This window comes from Cygnus atratus, chromosome 1 (genome assembly GCF_013377495.2).
Source record: "Cygnus atratus isolate AKBS03 ecotype Queensland, Australia chromosome 1, CAtr_DNAZoo_HiC_assembly, whole genome shotgun sequence".
In the NCBI taxonomy this organism is placed as follows: Eukaryota; Metazoa; Chordata; class Aves; order Anseriformes; family Anatidae; genus Cygnus; species Cygnus atratus.
In genome coordinates, this window is record NC_066362.1 from 206900660 (window position 1) to 206920573 (window position 19914).

General features: G+C 50.7%; 1 protein-coding gene across 3 annotated transcripts in view; it reads right to left on the reverse strand.

The window, feature by feature from the left end:
• FCHSD2 (FCH and double SH3 domains 2) overlaps positions 1-13460 on the reverse strand; it is a 145616-nt gene extending 132156 nt beyond the window's left edge. For all 3 annotated transcript variants that reach the window (XM_050716356.1, XM_050715939.1, XM_050715731.1), the window contains exon 1: positions 13367-13460. In XM_050716356.1, the coding sequence (XP_050572313.1) occupies positions 13367-13422 (56 nt within the window). In that variant the 5' untranslated portion in view covers positions 13423-13460. The remainder of the gene's footprint in view (positions 1-13366) is intronic.
• Between the last annotated feature and the right edge of the window lie 6454 nt (positions 13461-19914).

Consider the following 19914-nt stretch of genomic DNA (forward strand, 5'->3'; position numbering starts at 1 on the left):
GGTTAATTACAAACATTTCTTTCCTTCCTTTACCTTTAATGCATGCACTTTTTCTGTAAATAATGCACTTTACAAGGTTACATTTTCAGCAGCATTGACATAAGTCAAATGCTGTATTTTAACTCATGCAACAACGAGCAAGAATTACCATAAAGTTTTTTTTCCTCATGAAATGCAGATGCTCTGTCTAAGCAGTGCACGTCCCATATCTTGGGTTAGATTTATTTATTTTTTTTTTGAGTGCTTTTCAGTAGTTCCCTGGAAATATGCAGTCCAAACTGTAAAAGTTATCTGTGGGTATATCTCGGGGTATTCATTATGAGGTTTCGGGGCAGGAACACAAGCTGCAACTGAAACCGACTGGGGGAAAGTAAGGAATTTCAGGTGGTGTCACCCCACAAGCCAGGTGAACCGACCTAGCTTACGTCTCCGCGTGCCCACGTCAGAAGAAGGCAGATTCACCACGCAGCTTTGATGAAATGCTGCTGTTCACAGGTTTTTTGGATATTCAGCTTGGTCATACGCCGGATGCAGGAATGGGATCCCCTGGGCACCAAGAACTGCGATTTGCACGATCCTCCTACCCACCAGCCTCTCACCAAAGCCTTTCCCAGCCAAAATAATTCAATGCCACATCATTGTTAGAGGCTGTGGTCCACACGCACCAGGGAAAAATGAGGATCCCTGCCACTGAGAGTGCCTGTTCCAACCGAGCCTCAGTAAAGTCCCTCAGTTCCCAGCTATTTGGGGATGTCCATCTTCGCTGGGCCAGGTGGGACTTGGAGGAAGCCACAGAATAGACACCAAAACTGACCCCAAATTCAGAAAGCAGGGTTCTTTGTAGCAATAAAGAGCAAAGGAACAAAGCACGCTCCTGGAGGCAGAGCACCTGCTGGGTAGAAAGGAAAAAAAAGCCCTAGGATTTCCTTACCAGGGCTGGCAGGCCACTGCCTGTCCTTGAACCATGTCTTCTCCAGGTTCAGCTCGCCTCCGTTTGTGGAACGGGGGAAGTTCTTCCTTCTACCCATTTAATCTGGGAAGGCGCTGTGAATACAAGCGGTCACTTCCAGGGCTGCTTTGATCGTTCCCTACCCAGGGAAAGACAGGCCAGGCAGAGTCCAGCCCCATCTTTCTTCCAAAAAAAAAAAAGCAGAAACTTAAAGTCTACTGCCACCCAGCCTCTTGGAAAAGACTTATAAAAGAGTACAAGAAGCCTTTTCTTCTTGCCACTGGCTCTTCTTCACCTTGCTTTCTACCTGCAGCAGCACCAGCTGCTACAAACGCCTGGGCGGGGGAAGGATAATCCTCCCCAAGGGCAAATGCAGCTCGGGTGCTTAACTGGGAATTAAGAAATCAGTTTTTCTTATAACTCTAGTGGAAATTCCGTTACGAAAACGGTACTTTTTGGAGTACCAGCAAACAGTGGGACTATTTTTCCTGACTGAAAAGCCCCAGTAAAACCGGAGCAGAGCTGCTGGTTGCCTCCGTGCTGGCGGCGCACCAGCACAGCCAGGTGAAGATAAGGCAGAGCGTTTCAAACATCTAGCTATGTCAACAAAATCGGGGCCAGCCCTTCTCTAGCGTAATGTTGAGGTAGCCAGCTAATTTTAGAAAGAAAAAAAAATTGAAAGGGTCAGCAGATCAACTTCTGGAGCAGGCAGATCTGTTTCATGCACTCGCAGAATGGTTTGGGTTGGAAGGGACCTGTAAAAGCCATCCGGTTCTGGGCACGGACACCTTCCGCTCCATCAGCTTGCTCATGGGAGAGTAGAAAAGTGTTTGGATGTGTCTGGATTCACGATACATCTCCTAGGCTGTAAAGATCTTGTCTTGGTTCTTGCGAGAGCCATTAACCAGACAGGAGCACTGCAGCACCTCCAGGTGAAGAACTTGGCATTAATCAGCTCCAGCAACCAGAGAACATCAAAGCAGCCCTGCTACGGAAGATGAAAGCAACATGCTCCGTAATCTAGCCCGGGGTGTTTAAAAGACTACCCAAAACTCAGAACAAAGACCATTTTCAGCAGCCGGAGTCCCTTGAGCTCTCCAGCAACAGTATGCCATGGCTGCAGGACACAGAAAGCACCTGGACAAAGTCCAGGTCTCCCCAGGACATCAGGAACAGCATCACCACCACCACCCTCGACTTCAGGTTCCCCCAGAGATGGGCAGACACTGAACATCAGCTTCAGCCATCGCTGGATTCAGGCATCAAAACCCTTACAAGACTTACAAGTGACAGATACTTGCCACCTCGGTGAAATGCGTGAGCTTCAGAGGCGTACAAAAACTGGATTATACATCCTCCCTTCTTTTCTATGCAAGGTTCAGAGCTACTAGCCAAAATCTGCCGTCGCATAGATTTATACAAACGTAGTATTAATATTTTAGAAGGTTTTTCTAACCCACATGAGCATCACGGACATCATTTCAGCTCTGCCTAATTTTGACAGAAGCGAAGTTTTCAGGCAAAGGCTGCTCTGAACGCCTGCACGTCGCTCACCCCATCACATCAAGCACTTCTGGGCCTTTCCCACAGCAAGCACGGGGAAAAAAATCCAGATGCCCAAAGTGAACTAAGGCACTTCACGTCTATTGCTATCCATAAAGCTCTGATCTGAAGACTCAGCACCTCCCAGATCATTATTCCCCTTCTGAGCTCTTTGCTAGTTCTGTGGATTTCGGGTGTAAGCGAAAAAGCAAATACAAACTAGTCTTATTGCAACTGCTTGCAGAAACTACTTTTCATCTCTTTTCTAGCTGTTCAGGAAAATGAGGAATACAAGGAATTGCTACAACTTCCACCAGCAGACCCGAAGATATCAGTTACAGAAAGCACTGCAGCACCCACAAGATATTAATGTGCCGCTACATGGAGAGCTGAAGTCCTTTAAGAGGAGAGAAAAGATGAGATTGCCCAAAAATTTGGAAAGGAAATCAAATCACGAACCTTAAATCTTTTTGATGACAAATTCACCTATCTTTCTGCTGGTATACCTGGAAATAATAATAAAAACCACTCCCGTTCCCCTCACCCTCTGGATTCTCAAGGTGTCACAAAGGTCACCTCTAGTAGATTAATTGCCTGCTTTTGCACGGAGAAAGGAAAATCACCTCATATAAAAAGATTTGCAAACAACCCAAGGATAGCTTCAGTAAACAGAATGACATTTTGTTAATTATGAGGTCCTGAAAAGCACAACGCTCAGCTCTTACAACACACGCTCATCCACGTCACCTGCCTTGCAGGTTTGCTATACGGACGTGCCGCTTCAACACCGCCCCGATAAAAAAGCGCAGTCCCATTTAATGCCCTCGTCATTTCCAGGAGCATTGAAGGAAAGAGGGGAGAAAAAAATAAAAAAAAAATAGTGTTACGGTTCTCTAAGTGCAAGTGTGTGGATGCTGCTGGCTTCGTTACCGCTCAGCCTCAACTTGAAGGTCCTACCTCTCCGGCTCCTTGCTCTCCAGTACGGTCCCACTGCTTCTGGCCTTCTAAATTTATCAATTTAGAGGGCAAAGCCAGCAAGATCCGCTCCCCAGTCTTCCGCCTGGACGTAATTCCGGGTACAGACTTCCATTAAATAAACATAAATCACCTCAGCGTTCACAGGGGAACGCAGCAGGTTCGTGTCAGCCACCCAATTATCTCCTCCAGAAAAGTTATTTCCTCCCACGCAATATTGGGGAGGATAAACCACGGCTGTTCCTCCGGGTAAGAGGATGGGAAACGGTGCTGCCAGGGGAGCAGCTGCAACACAGGACGGAGGTGGAGCAGGGAGAGGAATTCCCGCTGTGGGGATACCTGGAGGCACGTCTGTTTTTTAAAGAGCATCCGTGTGCTCTGGGATTGCCAGGACAATAAATTAACATAAGCTCGTCACCGTGTGCTAGTGCCGTAGGAGCTGGCAAAATAAAACTCAAAGATCCAGGCTTCGTTGTGATTTACGATAGAAACCACTCGATGGGTCTCTCCGTTTGTTCCTTCTTTCTTCTAATTTGGATGGAACTGAGTATTGGAGGTAAATTCAGTAAAAGAGGCGTTTCTGGCTCTATAAACTGTGTGTTTATGGAGCTGGGGGATGCCAATGCTGCAGCAGATCTCGTACAGAAAATGTGAATGCCCTGCCTGTGCGCTGTGCCTCTCACACAACTATATGGACTAAAAACATTGGGAAGAACGGCAAAAAGAGCGAGAAGATAAAGACGAAAGTCAGAAGCAGGACTTGTTTTTAAGTCAGGTGTTCCCAGGCAGCTATATTTACCTGGCATCTCATTTAGTCCACCTAGATGACACGGGGCTAATCAGAAACAAACACCCAAAATCATAATTGAAAGACCGGACAGGCACCCAAGGCACAAAAAGCAGAGGGTCAGACACCACCGTGCTGCCCGCTGGTATCCCTCTGCCTGCTTCAGGGCATTTTAAGAAAAATGGGCAAACATTGATTTTTAGATCAAACACTGCCATGTGCCAGGCTGCTGAATTTTCTGTAAGCGTTTCAAAATGGAAAGTCAGAATTACTTCGAGGGAAGACAACTCTTTTACTACGCTGGTGAAAGGCTGAAAAATGCTTTGGTCAATTTTGTTTCCATTAAAAAAAAAAAAAAAATTAAGGCCTTCACTTCTGTCTTTCTAAATTTCAGAATTAAAACCAAAAGTATTTCTTCCTTAGAAAATAGTTTTGTGTAATTTCTCAAATTTCCAGCCATCCCTAATATCGCCAAGAACATCTCACAAGGAAGACAAGTTCATTCGTTCTTCTATTTAAACACCTTTAAAAGCACTTTTGATCTGGGATCATCTCAGAGTGTCACACCCTCCGGAAAAATCATGGCTTGTTTGGGTTTTCTGAATGCCTGACGGCACTCACCCAGACGTGGAGAAAGGAATATTTCACCCAACTCACAGCGCTCTGACAAGGAACGGCTCCAGACTTCAAGAATTTGGACAAATCTAAGAATAGCATCCACGTTTACTGCAGAACACAGGAAAAAAAAAAAAGTAGATTTCAACAGAGTTTTAGTTATTTTTTCCTCAAGCAGTAATTGGCAAGATTGCATTTATTTCTAAAGTAATGCAACTGAACTCTTACCAGCATTAATTCAATCAAAAGACTAACTTAATGCACTCTATGATTCATTGTGGCAAGCTGTTGCTAAAATTTTAAAACCTAATAAAGCACACGCACAAAACCCCATTACTGTGAGCTATTATAAAACAGTTATTTACTGCGAGTAGCCAGACTGGAATTACTTTGGTTCATGCTGAAGCTGATAAGGTTTTACAGCCTGTTTTTACAAATACGGGTGCAGGACATCTTTTTTGTGCGCGCTTTTATACAGAATGACTGGCCTGGAAGATTAAACAAGCTCATTGACTTTAATATATATATATATTTTTTTCTTTTTGTCTTAGTAATCAGAGAACTGAACTGACAGCCATAATACGAGCCAACGCTAGGTGAAAAGTCCCCTCGGAGCAGCAGCTGACCTCAGCGCCCCGGGACGGCGTGCCCAGCGATGCTGCAGTCAGATAACCACGCTACCGTAGCCTCTGCCCCCAAAATTCTCTACTTTCACCTCCACCACGAGCACAGGAGGTGCGATCTGATAACACCACTTCCCTCATTTGTCAGGACAAGCTTCCCCACTCGCTCGCACTCGACAGGCGCAAAGGTTTTCAAGTCCCGACGGGAGGCGAGGCCAGCCGTTCCCTTTTGATCCCGAGGGTGAGTTCCTGGAGTCGTGTCAAGTGCAAATATTAAAAGGAAATTCACGCAATTTGAGACAGCTTTTATGAGACGAGATACAGACGGATCCCACACTTGGACCTTTTGGTTAAAACATCACCACCACAGATGGAGCAACGGCTATCCCATTCTTCTCGCCACGCAAACCTCTTACGACAGAGGCATCTTCCTATGTTATTATTATATCTATATTATTATTATTATTATTATATCCTTTTCTGGAGATATTCAAGGCCCATCTGGACGCCTACCTGGGCTACCTGCTCTAGGGAACCTGCTTTGGCAGGGGGGTTGGACCCGATGATCTCTCGAGGTCCCTTCCAACCCCTACAATTCTGCGATTATTTAGAAATATCAGCCTGCAACGCGTTCTGCATGAGGACAGAGTCTTACCCCGTCCTTAACTCCAGCTCCGTGGCACAAATGTCGGCACTGCCAAGCTCAGGAGGTCCCAGCAGGTATTTTGGACAAAGGCTGACCTTGCAGGCACTGTTTACAAAGCCCCTGTGCAGGTTTAGCTGGGAGGCTGAAAGCCCCGTCTGCAAAAAAAACGCTCGAAGCGCTACTGGCAAGAGGATGCAAAACCTGCCAAATAAACCTTTTTCCCACCAAACGAGACGAAGCAAACACAACAGAAGCGCGTAGGTAACGAAGCCAGGCTACACTGATTGTGTCTGGAATGACAAGAATTCTCTTCCTCTTTCCAGTACCCTGACGTTTGTGGGATGTCCTGGACACCTCCCATTCCCCTTCCCCGCAGGGTTTCGGAGGTAGGGGCTGGGATTAAAACGGCTCAGACCCTCGAAGAGAAAAGCCCTGCTTACAGGGTTTGCTCCGACGGGTCCCAGGAAGGGTTTTGGTGTTCCTTTAAATTGCCTGTACCATATTCTGAGATACCCAGGCAGCCTGGTTGAGCGTCAGCTCCTCCTCGCACGGTCACACCGCCGGCTTGCCACCGTTGCTTCGCCAGGGCTCTGCCAAGGAAAACCCTGCCGGGAACGATCCCGGGTAAAATCCAGAAGGAAAAACACCACCACCACCCCTGAAAGGTGAAGAACTCCCTCTGAAAAAGGCGGCGTTCAGTCAAAGCTGACAGCGCAGCGCCCAGCAAACAAACCGTGCGTTGTACCAGCAGCAGAATCCTCTTTTTATCATCTTCCAAGGCAAACGCGTCCTAAAGGCGTAGCGCTCACCAGCTAACGCAGCAAGCTGGAGTTCTCCTGAAAGCCTGGAAAGAAACGAGCCCTGAAATTCAGGCTTCCAGAGCGAGCGTTGGCATCGCTTCCCTAAACCGGAGCTCATTCATACGCAAGCCTTAAAGCCAAGAAGTGGGGAAAAATATTAATTTCTCTTCCCGACGCGCGTAAGAAGCGGATCGGTGCTTTCTGAAATCGCTGCTTCTGCCACAACAAACCAAAGGACATTGAAAACAAACCTTCAGCAGGTCACCAAAAACCTGTGAAGCTACTTAGAAATATCGAAACAGGAGATCCATTGCGTTTTATATGCCAGGGATTAAAAAAAAAAAAAGGAGCGTGGTCCATTTCTCAATTTCACTGTGCCAAAATAGGCTTGAATCCTTACACTGTGGCTATGTTTATACTGAAATTTATTTTTTTTACTGAAAACTTGGACTTCCACACCCAGTAGGCAACATTTCTTTTTTTTTTTTCTAAAGCGCATTCCAAGCTTCCCTCAAACAGCTCCAGTCAAAACATCACCAGATTTTTTTTTTTTTTTTTAATTCCGCCAAGAATGCGAGGATCTCATTAACTGACTGCCTAATTACAGGTAACGTGCCCAGACCGCAGATCCTGTGGCATCTTGAACTGGAATATTATTCAGAAGCAACACCACCAGCTTTGGAGGGGAAAAAAATAAAAAATAAATCTGAGATTTCTGCCGCACGAGTATTCCAGCGAAGAATTCTGCCGCCGGTCTTCAACTGATTAAGAGAGGTTGGAGAGAGGAGGAGAAAATCCTCACAGTACTCCAATAGTCACTAGTGGTGAGGAAGATCACCCCGAGAGGAAATAAATGCATTCAACTCCGAAGAAAACTGCAAGATTTAAAGAAATAAATAAAAAATAAGCCTCCAGATCTAATGGTTGTGCAAGGAAAACCTTTCCAAGCGAGTTAAACCATTCTAATATAATACTGTCCATGGTGTTTTCTTGAGTTTTCCTCGTACCTCTGCTGTTTTCTGCTTTGTGAAGTTGCAGAAATGAGAACCTGTCGGCACAGAGAGCCGCTCTGCTCCTCGTTAAATAACGCCACGGACACCAGGTCTGCTGGACGGAGCAAGCAACCTTGGAGGAAAAAGGGAAGGTGACGGCGAAGGACGAGTTTCTGAGCAGCACGAAGGGAAAAAAAAAAAAAAAAAAAAGAGGGCATCCTTAGGAAAAAGCCTCCCAGCCACTGCAGTGAGGAAGTTTTGAACAGGAATTTAAAAAAAAGGCTTTATCAGATTCCCCCTAGCCAGAGGCAAACCCGCCCTGGAGCCCAGGACAGGGTTGAAAACTTTGCGAGCAAATTGCATTCCCTGCAGCTGGGGACCAGGAAGAACAGGACGAGGTAAGCTCCTCACCGCCACCTCGCCTCGGGGCAGGAAAAGGAAAGCTCTCTCCTAACTTTTCAGGATCTCTGATGGGATCCTAGTATGTATTAGTGTCCATATATACAAAGGCACTTTCTTTTCCAGTTCTTTTTCCATCCTCCTGCAGCACCTCCCGTACCGCGACGAAACTTCTCCCCCCGTTAAGCAATCAGGGTTGTGGCTGCAATATTTGATTTGTTGCACTGAAGACTGGAACCACGGTTGGTTTCCCCCTCCAGTAAGCTGACTCCCAGCCAGCGTTGCCAGAAACCTTATCAGGAACCTACCGACGGCGTCGGCGCGGTTCCAGGAGCACAGGCAAATTCCACTGGCGAGTGCAAAGTATATTCGCAGCAAAAGGTTACACGCAGCTGGGTCAGGGAGAGCCCAACTCAGTCCAGAAAAGGACACGTTACGACTAGCACCAGCTAGCTAGCTGCAGGTACACACTCAGTCATGTTCTGGTTTGGTTTTTATTTTGTTTTGCCTTTTGTTTTTTGTATTTTTCTTTTTTTTTCTTCTTCTTTAAATCCATCCTGTTCACCCAGGCTTGTTAGGGCAGAGGCGAGACGAGGTGTGGAAGTGATGTTAGAGGTGTGGAAGCGATGTCCTTGATCCAGGAGCACAAACAAAATCCCTGGCCAGCTCCTCCTTCCCTGCCCCCTGCAGACCGCTGCATCCCCATGGAGCGGGCTACACCAACATTAAATACCACAGCACCTCGGAAGCGGATGTGACGGCCAAGAAGTAATTAAATATCACAATCAGAACTGGATAAAGAAAGTAACGGGGGTGAAAACCAAAAAAATAACTTGTCTGGTTGGAAGGAGGGATCAATCTCCACAGGGCAGACCTTCGGAGGAGAGGATGAAGGCAGCACACGCTGCACGAAGGCGAGAGAAGGAGAAAGGCAAAGGACTGGGAAATTTAGAGGAGAACGTGGCTTTGCCCAAAAAAGATGAATGAATGTTGAGGGTAGATGCTGGACTGGATGATGACAAGAGAAATTAAGGAGGGAGGAACCACAAGGACGAAGAGCGAAAGGAACAGGCAGTACCTGAACATATTTGCAAGCATCTCTGGGGCACGCAAAGATCATGAGCCTATGATTTGGGCAAGTCCTTCTGCCCTAGGAATTGAGTTGAAACTGATGAAGAATTAAGTTTGGTTCCCCAGCCACCCGCTCCTCTCCCGCTAGCAGAAATGCTCACGCAGCCACACAGCCAGCAGCACCAGAGGATGGATTAACCAACAAACAGTCCATTTTGGGGACGAAAACTGGAAAAGGTGTGTTTTCAAGGGGGTGAATTCCCTAATCTACACTGCTCACCCAGCCACGAGAATCCCTATGATCCTACGGAGCGACAGCAAAAAAAAGTTGGCGAGCGGAGCCGGCCCTTCAGCAGCAGCCCAGACGCCAGAGCGGATTAAAACTGCCACGTAACCACAGCCTCGTTCTCTCTGGCAAAGCATGAAAGCAAGGAAAGAAGACAAAGAGACATTTTGAGCATGTAATATCAAAAACTGCAGAGGCTCGAGAAGTTCTTCTGGAAGGCAGGCCTTGGGATGACGTCCAAGGTGAAGCAACCACCACCTACCAAGTTTGTGGAGTCGGTAGCACCTACGTACCTTACGGAAACACCAAACGAACCCAAGCGTGGATCACGCGGAGAGCTTTACACTCACCAATTAAATAACGCAAGGTCTGAAGCCAATATAAAATATATGGAAAGTGCCAACAGCTCGGATAAATTCAGCCATTCGCAACCCAGTTGGCCTTTGGAAAGGAGATGAACTTGCTCCCTAGAAGAAACCAGGAGTGGACAGAGCGAAGAAGTACTTCTAGCCATGGAGAAGCGTCAAAGGACGCCCAGTTCACAGCAAGAAAGCTTAGGTTGACCTTTTTTGGGGGGGAAAAAAGCACCTTTCTCCATCAGGGTTGCAGAAGGACGATCTTTTTATAGTAACGCCAGCGTGGATCCACCACATGAAAGGCTGTGGTGGCTGCAGGGAGCTACAGAAGATAAACATATGCCATGCCTAAAGGCGAGCCAAGGATCCTGAAAGCATCCTGAAGCGCTTGTTCCACACATTCCCCGGCACCGAGTACGAAGCAACACAACGCAGAGAGCCAAACCGAGGTTACAAACACAGAAAGGTATTTTTAAGCCCCTTCGCCAATACGTTTCACAACGCGTCTTGCGTTAAGAGTCTTGTCAAAACGCAACACAGTTTGCAAGACTGCCGCGGACGATACAAATTTCATGAATATGGGAATTTTACGCCCTGCCCAAGGTTGTCCAACTCCCAGGAGAGCTTTGAACCCAACTACCTGCACATAGCTCTGTCAAGCCGTAGGTATGCTTTCCACAACCAAAATACTTTGCCTCTTCTTCCCAGCCTCCGTGACCTGAAGCTACATCCTCGGCATGCAAAACACCGCATTATCACTGAAAAAGACGACGTATTTTAGATTTAATTAAACACAGCAGTTTGGGGTATGTGCGGCCCTCCAGGAGATTTAGTATCTGCGGAGGGGGGGGGGTGGAGAAAAATCTAGTTACACCTGTATGCCTCAGCCCCGACCAAGAAGAATCCCGTTTGGAATAACCAGCAGCTCAGCCTTCATCCCCTCCAAACGGCACGGTTTAAGCCTTCAAACCATAAACATTTAAAACGGCGCTCAGTTTTGCATAAAAAAAAAAAAAAATATCAAAGCTGCTGGAATGAAAAGTATGTTTATGATCTGGGGTATTGCCAGAAGTCATCCGCTCCTGCTCCACCAGACAATGGACGTCTTTTACTGGAACTCATAAGGGAACTTTCTGATCTTTTCCTTGCATCTCTTCTTCATTACAGAATATTTGAAGTTTTGTATAAAACCGGCCCGAAATGATATTAAGAATGTAATTAAGAGCATTAAAGCCCAGACAAACACTTGGGTTTATAAATACCGCATGTGATTTCAATGCCTCCGTTTATAGGCTAATATATACAATAATTATTTGTAGCAATTTCACATTTGGAAATATGAATTCTTAATCGCCAACTTGCAAACCACGCACGCAACGCTGCTCGCTGCCACTCCAGCAGCTGGGCAGAGCTCAGAGCAGCACAGAACAGCGCGAGGCTGTGCCCTGCCTGCGCTTGAAAGCTCAAAGGGGGCGACAAAAGGACCCCAAGTCCCTCAAGTTTTGGTAAGCAAGCGGCATCCAGCTCAAGTTTAAGACTTTGGGGTAGCAGTAGGGTGCTTTCTATGAAAAGAACTCTTCATTCAAGAGACGAAAGGATCCTGTGTGTGGTTCTAGCGAACACAGCGGTTACAGGCGCACGAGGAATGGGATGAGCAAGCTGAAACCAAGCTTCTCCCACCAGTGGCACACGTGGACCGACGTCGCATCGTCTTCAAAGCCCCGCTCCTCCTCCTCGGCTAGATGCAAATGGAAAAGGCCCCGGCACCACAAACTCTGATCCCTTTTTTTCCAGCAGCTGTTTTTAAGGCAGAATTCCCCCGTTCTCTCGTGCTCCGCCACCTGATACTCGAACGGATCATGGACACGGCGGAGCTGTCATATCCTACCACATCGTGCCACGTTTAAAGAGGGGTTAATCTGTAAAGCCACACGCTGCTCCTGCAAACACGGACCGCTTGGAGCAGGAAGGCTGAGCGGAGACTACGGACATTTCGTGAGCACGTCAATGAATGAAACACCCTAACCCCACTGCTTAATCCACAAATTAACATGAGAAATTAAGTCGCATTAAAGACAAATATTTTAAGCCAACGCTTTCACGTTCTCCTCTTTTTGTATCCACAGGCTCGTGGCATCTTTCAGCAGACAGACTGCAGCGATTATGAGCACTGAAGAATAGGAAACGCTAACAGAACCTGGACTAGAGCAACGGGACCTGGCCCTAATGATCTAAAAATAATCTCCTATCGGGGGGGGGGGGGAAATTCCTTAGATCGGTCTGTTAGTTATTACTCAGCATTTGCTAGTAGAACACCGCACAGATGATAATTTTGATCGAAGGAGATGAAGGCTGGGATCTTGCCCCTACAAAAAAAAGAGCTTCGATATCCACTGCAGGCAAACAGGGGAGGGAAGGCTCGAGTCTTGTCGGTCTGATTTATTACGAGGGCATTGGGACAGTGAGACAAACCGTATGTCATCTGTCAGAGCGGCCACGTTTGCATTTTACATAGCAATACAAAGCACAAAATCTGATTTAATTAACAGGTGGGACATACACTGCCAAAGAGAGAAGGGCAGCAGCAGCCCCACTGCCAAATACTTCACAGAAAAACCATCCTAGAATGGGTTTTCTAACATTGATCCTCCCCAAATGCAGTGATTAATCCTCCATATAATGCCAGGTAGCCACTACCATCATATTTTGTTAAAGGCAAAGTTTTAAGTCAAAGAGCAGCAATCACATTAGTTAACGTGAATATATATCACATTAGTTAACGTGAATAATAAAAAATAATAACACAACACCGTTGATGTAATGTAGATTTTCCCCTACTGCTCTTAACCTGTACAGAGTTTTAAATCATACATGCAAGTACCTTGCAAGTTTCTGGTATTAAAAAAAAAAAGGCAATCTATTAAAAACTGCTGTTCAAAGCCCTTTCTAGCAAGATGTAAATCATCGGTGGTTTTAATATATCTGTAATAATTGTAACAGCCTCTTACAGGCGGTAAATCAAAGTCTCAGCCTATTATATAGAGAAGCACTGCTGAAAAGACCAGGGCTTTTTCTATGTTATTTGTGACTTCTTTAAAAAACAAAAAAAAAAACATTTCCCCCATTGAAGAGAAGAAAAAAAAGTGTTTGCATTGTGTTAGCTACAGTTATAATTTCCAGCTGTGTCAAAAAAACTTTAACAGCCTAAAAGCAGGAAATCCAAAGAGGAAATTCCATCGTCAGTTCCTGAAGTTTTGTAACTCCAACGTTCTTCCAAAAAAGCTGGATCTTAAAGGAATTTCGGTAGCATTTTCTGTAGCCTTACCTGATATCTTCGAGGAGCTCACATTCTGCCTGATGCTTGGCCTGAAGCTTTGTCATCTGCTCAACCTGAATGTTTTTTAGCTCTTGTGTGACTTTCACCTAAAAAACAACAACAAAAACAGACCATATGCATCTTCTGTGGATTTTGAATGATTTTTCTCCCCCTGTTGAGATTTGATTTCCTTCATTTATTTTGAAACTGCACGTTTCGGCGGAAAACTAAGGCACAGAGTGAAAAATGCAGGGCTAATAAAGGCTGAATTCAACGCACGCTGTCACCTTAGCAGGCTCACACACCGCAAGAACCTCACACTTACGCCCAAAGATTAATGAAAATGCCATTTTATTCTGAAAGATAGGGGGAGGATGAGCGTGCAACAGATTTTTAGAACAGAAAAAACCTTGGAAAAAAAAATATCTGGGCCACGGGGGGGGAAATTGACGGCGCGTATACGTTTAGCACCTAGGAGCAAGTTAAACAATTTTAAAATTCATTAAGATTTCCTACAATCGCTGTCACTTAAAGACAGCTTAAACGTCACGTCGTTTCTCAACGGTGCATTAAAACAACCCTCGGAGAGGGTTCGGAAGGCTGGAGGCTGTAGTCCTGCTCCAATTCTCTGAATTTCGCCCTCATTAAACTCAATTCCCACCAGCTGGGCACCTCCTGGCAGGGAGGTGCACAGGTACCAGGAGAAATTCGGCTTCAGAAGGGCCCAATGGGGCTGTTTGCTCTCTATTTTTTTTTTTTTTTAATAAAACAGGAGGGTTGGGCATTAAAACCCTCCGCTGATCGCAGGGGATCCTCCTGTCGGCCTGGAGAGCCACCGCCGGCATCGCCGCAGCCACTGCGCATCGGGGAGGTCGGGAACGCCTCGCGGTTACGGTGAGGAGGACCCCAACCTCCCTCTCCTTCCCCAGCCGGGCACAAGAAAAAGAAACCGAGATCCTACCAGCTAGCAAAACCCTCCTCGGCTTTAACACCGAGGATGATTCCCTGGAAGCGAGCCCCCTGCAACCACACCGGCACCATCTCGGTGGCACTGACGTGCCAAACGACAAAAAAATGGGGGGAACACAACAAAAAACAGGGGAAATCACACCAAAAAACGGGGGAGATCACGTGCGAGCCCCGACTTGAAGCAGAAAAGGGCTCTATTTTTAACGAGAGCTTCCAGCGTTTTCATTTTTATCCGTATATTAAAAAAATAAAAAATTAATAAAAAATAAACCTACTCAAAAATAAATAAACCCGCGCCCGTGCAATGGAAATAATCTCGAGTGACACGATGCGGGCAGGGATCGACGCGGCTGTAATGTAAATAAGGCGCCAAATGGAACCCAAAAAAGCGACGAGAAGCGTTCGGCGGGCGCTGCTTTTGTCAGGCCGGAGGGCGAGAGGCAGGAAGGAGCCGGGGCGAGGGCTTCGCGGGGCCCCGGGGCTGGCAGATTTCTGCTCCTGCTGCCGCTGTGGGATCGGCAGAGCCCCGCGGTCCCGTATCTTTGCTGGGAAGCGGCCCCGAAACGTCGCCGGCACCCCACTGCAGCCCCAAATCGGGCAGCATCACGATGAGGACCAGGCGCACAGAGCCCAAAACCGCTATCCCCCCCCTCCGCCGCCCCTATAAGGCGGCAGCTCCCCAACCCCATACCCTGCTCGCCGTCTCTGGCTCCCCCTCTCTCCCCAGCAGCTCGGTCCCGAAGCGATCCATCCCCACGTACCAGCTCCCGCACGCAGCTCGGGTCCCTACCCCCCGACAGCCCCAAATCTGCATCTCCCCTCCTGCTCCTCCCCACGCCGATCCCCCCAAAAGCAGAGCACCCCCAAAAAGCCAGGCACCCCCAACCCGCCTGCTGCAGCAGACGGAAAACCCTCCCTGCTGCCACCCCCTTTGGGGTTTGCTCCCATGGCACGGACCCTACACATTTCTGGCCGTCCCGCTCACCCGCATCCTCGCGACCCGGACCCGAATATGGCCGGGGGGGGGGGGGGGGGGGGTCCCCGCTGCCACAGAGCCGACCCCCGCTGGGCGCAGACCCCCTCTCGTCCCCCCTTTGCAGGCCCTGCTCCGCCACCGCCCCCCTCCTCTCCTCCGCAGCCCCGTCCCCTCCTCACCCACCCCGCTGCGGCCCCAATTCATTGCAAGCCCCCCACCCCCCTCGTCCCCCAAATCTCCCAGCCTGTGAGACCCCAGACCCACCGACCCCGTACGTGTGCCCTATATCGCAGCCAGACCCTATATACACCGCACCAGCCCTCATCTAAACGCAGCCCCAAACTGCAGTCAGCACCGCTGGTTCCCAATCCTGTTTAGGATCTACCCCCCCCCCCCCCCCCCATACCCAAACACAGCCCTAAACTGCAGCCAGACCCTGTCCCCCAACCCCTAAACACAGCCCCAAATCCCAGTCAGCCCAGTAACCCCCCATACACCTGCCCAGGACCACCCCCCCCCCCCCCATTGAAACACAGCCCTAAATCCCAGTCAGCCCTATTACCTCCCTGACAGCCTGGGTCCACCCCCCCAAATACAGCTAGCCCCACACAGCCCGACCCCAAACACAGTCCCACACCCCAGCAAGCCCCATTACCCCCCCCATACCCCACCCAAAACCTCCCACACTGAACCCAGCCCCAAACCCCCGACACCCCCACTGTCCCCCAAACCTACCCAGGACCTCCCCAAACCAAACAGAGCCCCAAACCCCTGTCATGCCCTAAACCTGCCCAGGACCCCCCCCACAAAACAAATACAGCCCCAAAACCTACCCCTGGACCCCCCTAATAAAACCCTAGCCCCAACCCCCTGACACCACGCTGTCCCCCAAAACCTACCCAGAACTCCCCCCCAAACCAAACCCAGCCCCAAAACCTACCCAGGACCCACCCAAACCCACCAGGATCCCCTCAACAAAACCCAACCCCAAACCCCATCACCCCCTAAACCCCCTCAGGACCCCCCCAAACAAACAGAGCCCCAAATTCCCTCAGGGCCCCCCCCCAAAAAAAAACAACCCCAGCCCCAAAACCCACCCAGGACCCCCCCCTAACGAAACCCAGCCCCAAACCCCCGTCACCCCCAACCCCCCCCCAGGACCCCCCAACCCCTAACTCCCCCCAAAACACCCCCCTCAGCCCAAAACACCCCAATCCCCAAACCGCCCCCTCAGCCCAAACCCCCCTCCCTCAGCCCCAAAACACCCCCTCAGCCCCAAAACCCCCTCCTCAGCCCCAAATCCCCCCAAAGGGGGGGGGGGGGGGGGGGGGGGGGGGGGGGGGGGGGGGGGGGGGGGGGGGGGGGGGGGGGGGGGGGGGGGGGGGGGGGGGGGGGGGGGGGGGGGGGGGGGGGGCACATGGGGTCCACATGGGGGTGCAGGGGGTTCTGTAAATGGGGGTGCACGTGGGGTGCACTGTGGTCCTGGGGGTGCGGGGGTGTAAATGGGGTGGGGGGTGGGGTAGAAATGGTTGCACACTGGGGGTGCTATGGGGGTGTCATAATGGGGTATGTGGGGGTAGAAATGGGGCTGACAGGGGGGTAGAAATGGGAGTCCGGGGGGGTGTCCATGGGAGACTGCGGAGAGTTGCAAATGGGGACGCAGGGGGGTAGAAACCATGGGCGTGCACAGGGGGTGCACCCATGGGGGTGCACATGGGGGTAGCCAGGGGGTGTAAATGGGGTGCACATTGGGGTCAGTGGGGGGTGCAAAAGGGGTGTAGATGGGGATGTAGGGGGGTAAATGGGGTGCACGTAGGGGTGCAGGGGGGAGAGAACATTGAGAAAATGGGGTTGCGGGGCCACACATGGGGTGTACGTGCGGGGTGCGGGGGTGTAAAATCGCGGTGCACGTGGGGTGCATGTGGGGGTGCGGGGTGTGTAAATGGGATGTGGGGGGAGTGTAGAAATGGGGTGCACGTGGGGGTGCATATGGGGGGTGTATATGGGGTGCCGGGGGGCTAGAAATGGGGTGCCGGGGGTCAGAGCAGTGGGTTGCTACGAAATGGGGTTCGGGGGTGCCCATGGGGATGCGGGAGTGCAAATGGGGATGGCGGGGGGGGGGGGGACTGTAAATTCAGGTGCACGTGGGTGGTTCCAGTAAATGGGGTGCTACGTGGGGATGTAGGGGGGGTAAATTGGGGTGCATACGGGGGTGCGCATAGGGGGGTGCAGGGGGTGTAAATGGGAGTGCACGTGGGGTGTAATGGGAAGTTGCACAAGGGGTTTGCAGGGGGTAGAAAATGGGGTACACATGCGGTGCACATGGGGTGGGAGGCTAGAAAGAAAATGGGGTTGCACGTGGGGGGTTTGGGGGGTGTAAATGGGGTGCACATGGGATGCGGGGGTGTAAATGGGGTGCACCCCGGGTTAAAGGGGTGGCGGTGGTTGCACATGAGGTGATCACATGGGGATGTAGGGGTTAGAAATGGGGTGCCACGGTTTTGGGGCGCGGGGGTGGTAAATTGGGGGGAGGGGGCAGAAATGGGGATGCAGGTACTGCAGAAATAGGGTGCAGGGTGTGGACACGGAAAATCGGGGGTGCACATGGGGTGCACACGGGGTTGCAGATGGTGCACACGTGGGATGCAGGGGGTGAAATGGGGTGCACACGGGGGCGCCGGGCGTACGTGTACATGGGGGGGGGGCAGAAATGGGTGGCAGGGGGTAGAAATGGGGTCTCAGGGGGATGCCCAGGGGAATGCGGGAGTTGCAAATGGGATGCGGGGGGTAGAAATGGGGTGTCTGGTGTGGGGGATGTGGCACATGGGATGGGGGGGGGCAGAAATGGGGTGCAGGGGGTGCCAAAAAATGGGGTCCGGGAGGCAAATGGGGATGCGGGGGGTGTAAAATGGGGTGCAGAGGGCCTTACGGGGTGCCATGGGGGATGCAGGGGTTAGAAATGGGGTGGGTGCAGGGGGTGCACACGGGGAGTATGGGAGGTTGCAAAGGAGGATGCGAGGATGCAGGGGGTGCACATGGAGGGGGGGGGTAGAAATGGGGTGCAGGGGGTAGAAATGGGGTGCACACGGGGGTGCAGGGTGTGCGTATGGGGTGGAGGGGGGCAGAAAATGGGGTGTAGGAGGTGCAAATGGGGTCCGGGGGGTGCACATCACGATGCAGGGGGTGTACGTGAGGGTGCACATGGGGATGGGTGGGGTGCAAATGGTGTGCGGGGGGGGACACACAGGGGTGCAAGGGTTCATGAGGGGGTGCACGGGGCGCACGAAGGGGTGCACAGCAGCGCACACGGTGCACACGGGTGCTGCAGGTATGTGGGCGTGCACACGGGGGTGCAGTGTCTGCAAGGGGTGTGCAGAGGGGTGCGCGTGGGGTTGCACAGCGCGTGCAAGGGGTGCACAAGGGGCGCAGGGGGTACACATAGAGGTGCAAAGAGTGCAGGGGGTGCAAGGAAGGGGTGCAAGGGTTGCACGTGGCAGGGCGTGGGGTGTGCAGCAGGTGCACAGAAGGGGTGCAGGGGTGCACGTAGGGGTGCAGGGGGTACACAGGTTGCACATGGGGGTGCAGGGGGTGTACATGGGGGTTGCGTGAAGTGCACATGGGGCTGCAGGGGGGTGTGCATGGGGCTGCATAGGGGGTGCAGGGGGGATTGCAAGGGGTGCACAGGGGGAGGGGGCTATGGGGGTGCACAGAAGGGGTTTATCGGGGTGCACATGGGGTTTGCAAGGCATGCACGTGGGGATGCATAGAAGGGGTGCAAAGGGTGCACAGAAGAGGTGCAGGGGGTTTGCAGGGCATGCGCAGGGGGGTGCACAAGGGGGTGCATGGGGGTTTGCAGGGGGTGCACTAGGGGTGCAGGGTGGTGCACACGAGGAGGGTGCAGGGAGTGCACAAGGGGGTGCATGGGGGGATGCAGGAGGCACGCGGGGGGGGTGCATGGGTGTGCACAGGGGTTACAGGGATGTGCACGTGGGGGTGGGTTGCACAAGGAGGGCTGTCCTGGGAGACCATCGCTGACACAGCAGAGCCCAGGGGGCAGAGGTGACGTTCCCAGCCATGTTTCGGTGGGCGCGAATGAAATGGTGCCGATCAGACACGCGGGGGGTTGCCTTTTTCCCCCAGCGCTCAGGTTGCTTGGCCCGGCTCTTGCTTAGCTTATTAGATCTGCTGCAATGAAATCTTTGAAATATTCAAGTACGTTTGGATGTTTCCTTGACGAAAATCCCCAGGGCGGTTTGCAGACCACGAGGCAATTCCCATAAGTGCATTTCCCCAAGTGCTCCAGCGGTGCTGCTGCTCTGTCGCTGGCTCCTTTATTATTGATGAGCTGCTTTACTCCAGTTCCCAGAAAATGACCCCTGCCTTCTCAGACCTTTAACGGCCTTTAACACTTTTGCAGGCTAATACGCAACTTGCGTTCTCCTTCCCCTCCTGCAGCTATTAGTTTATTTAGTGCTGCTAATTAGTCTTAATTCGCTTTCCCCAGGAAACCTGCCCCAAATGATCGGTGATGCGGCGCATCGGTGTCTGCTGCTGACATACGTCTCAGCCCCATGTTTCAGCAGCAGCACATGTCCTGCAGACCTCTGAAGGT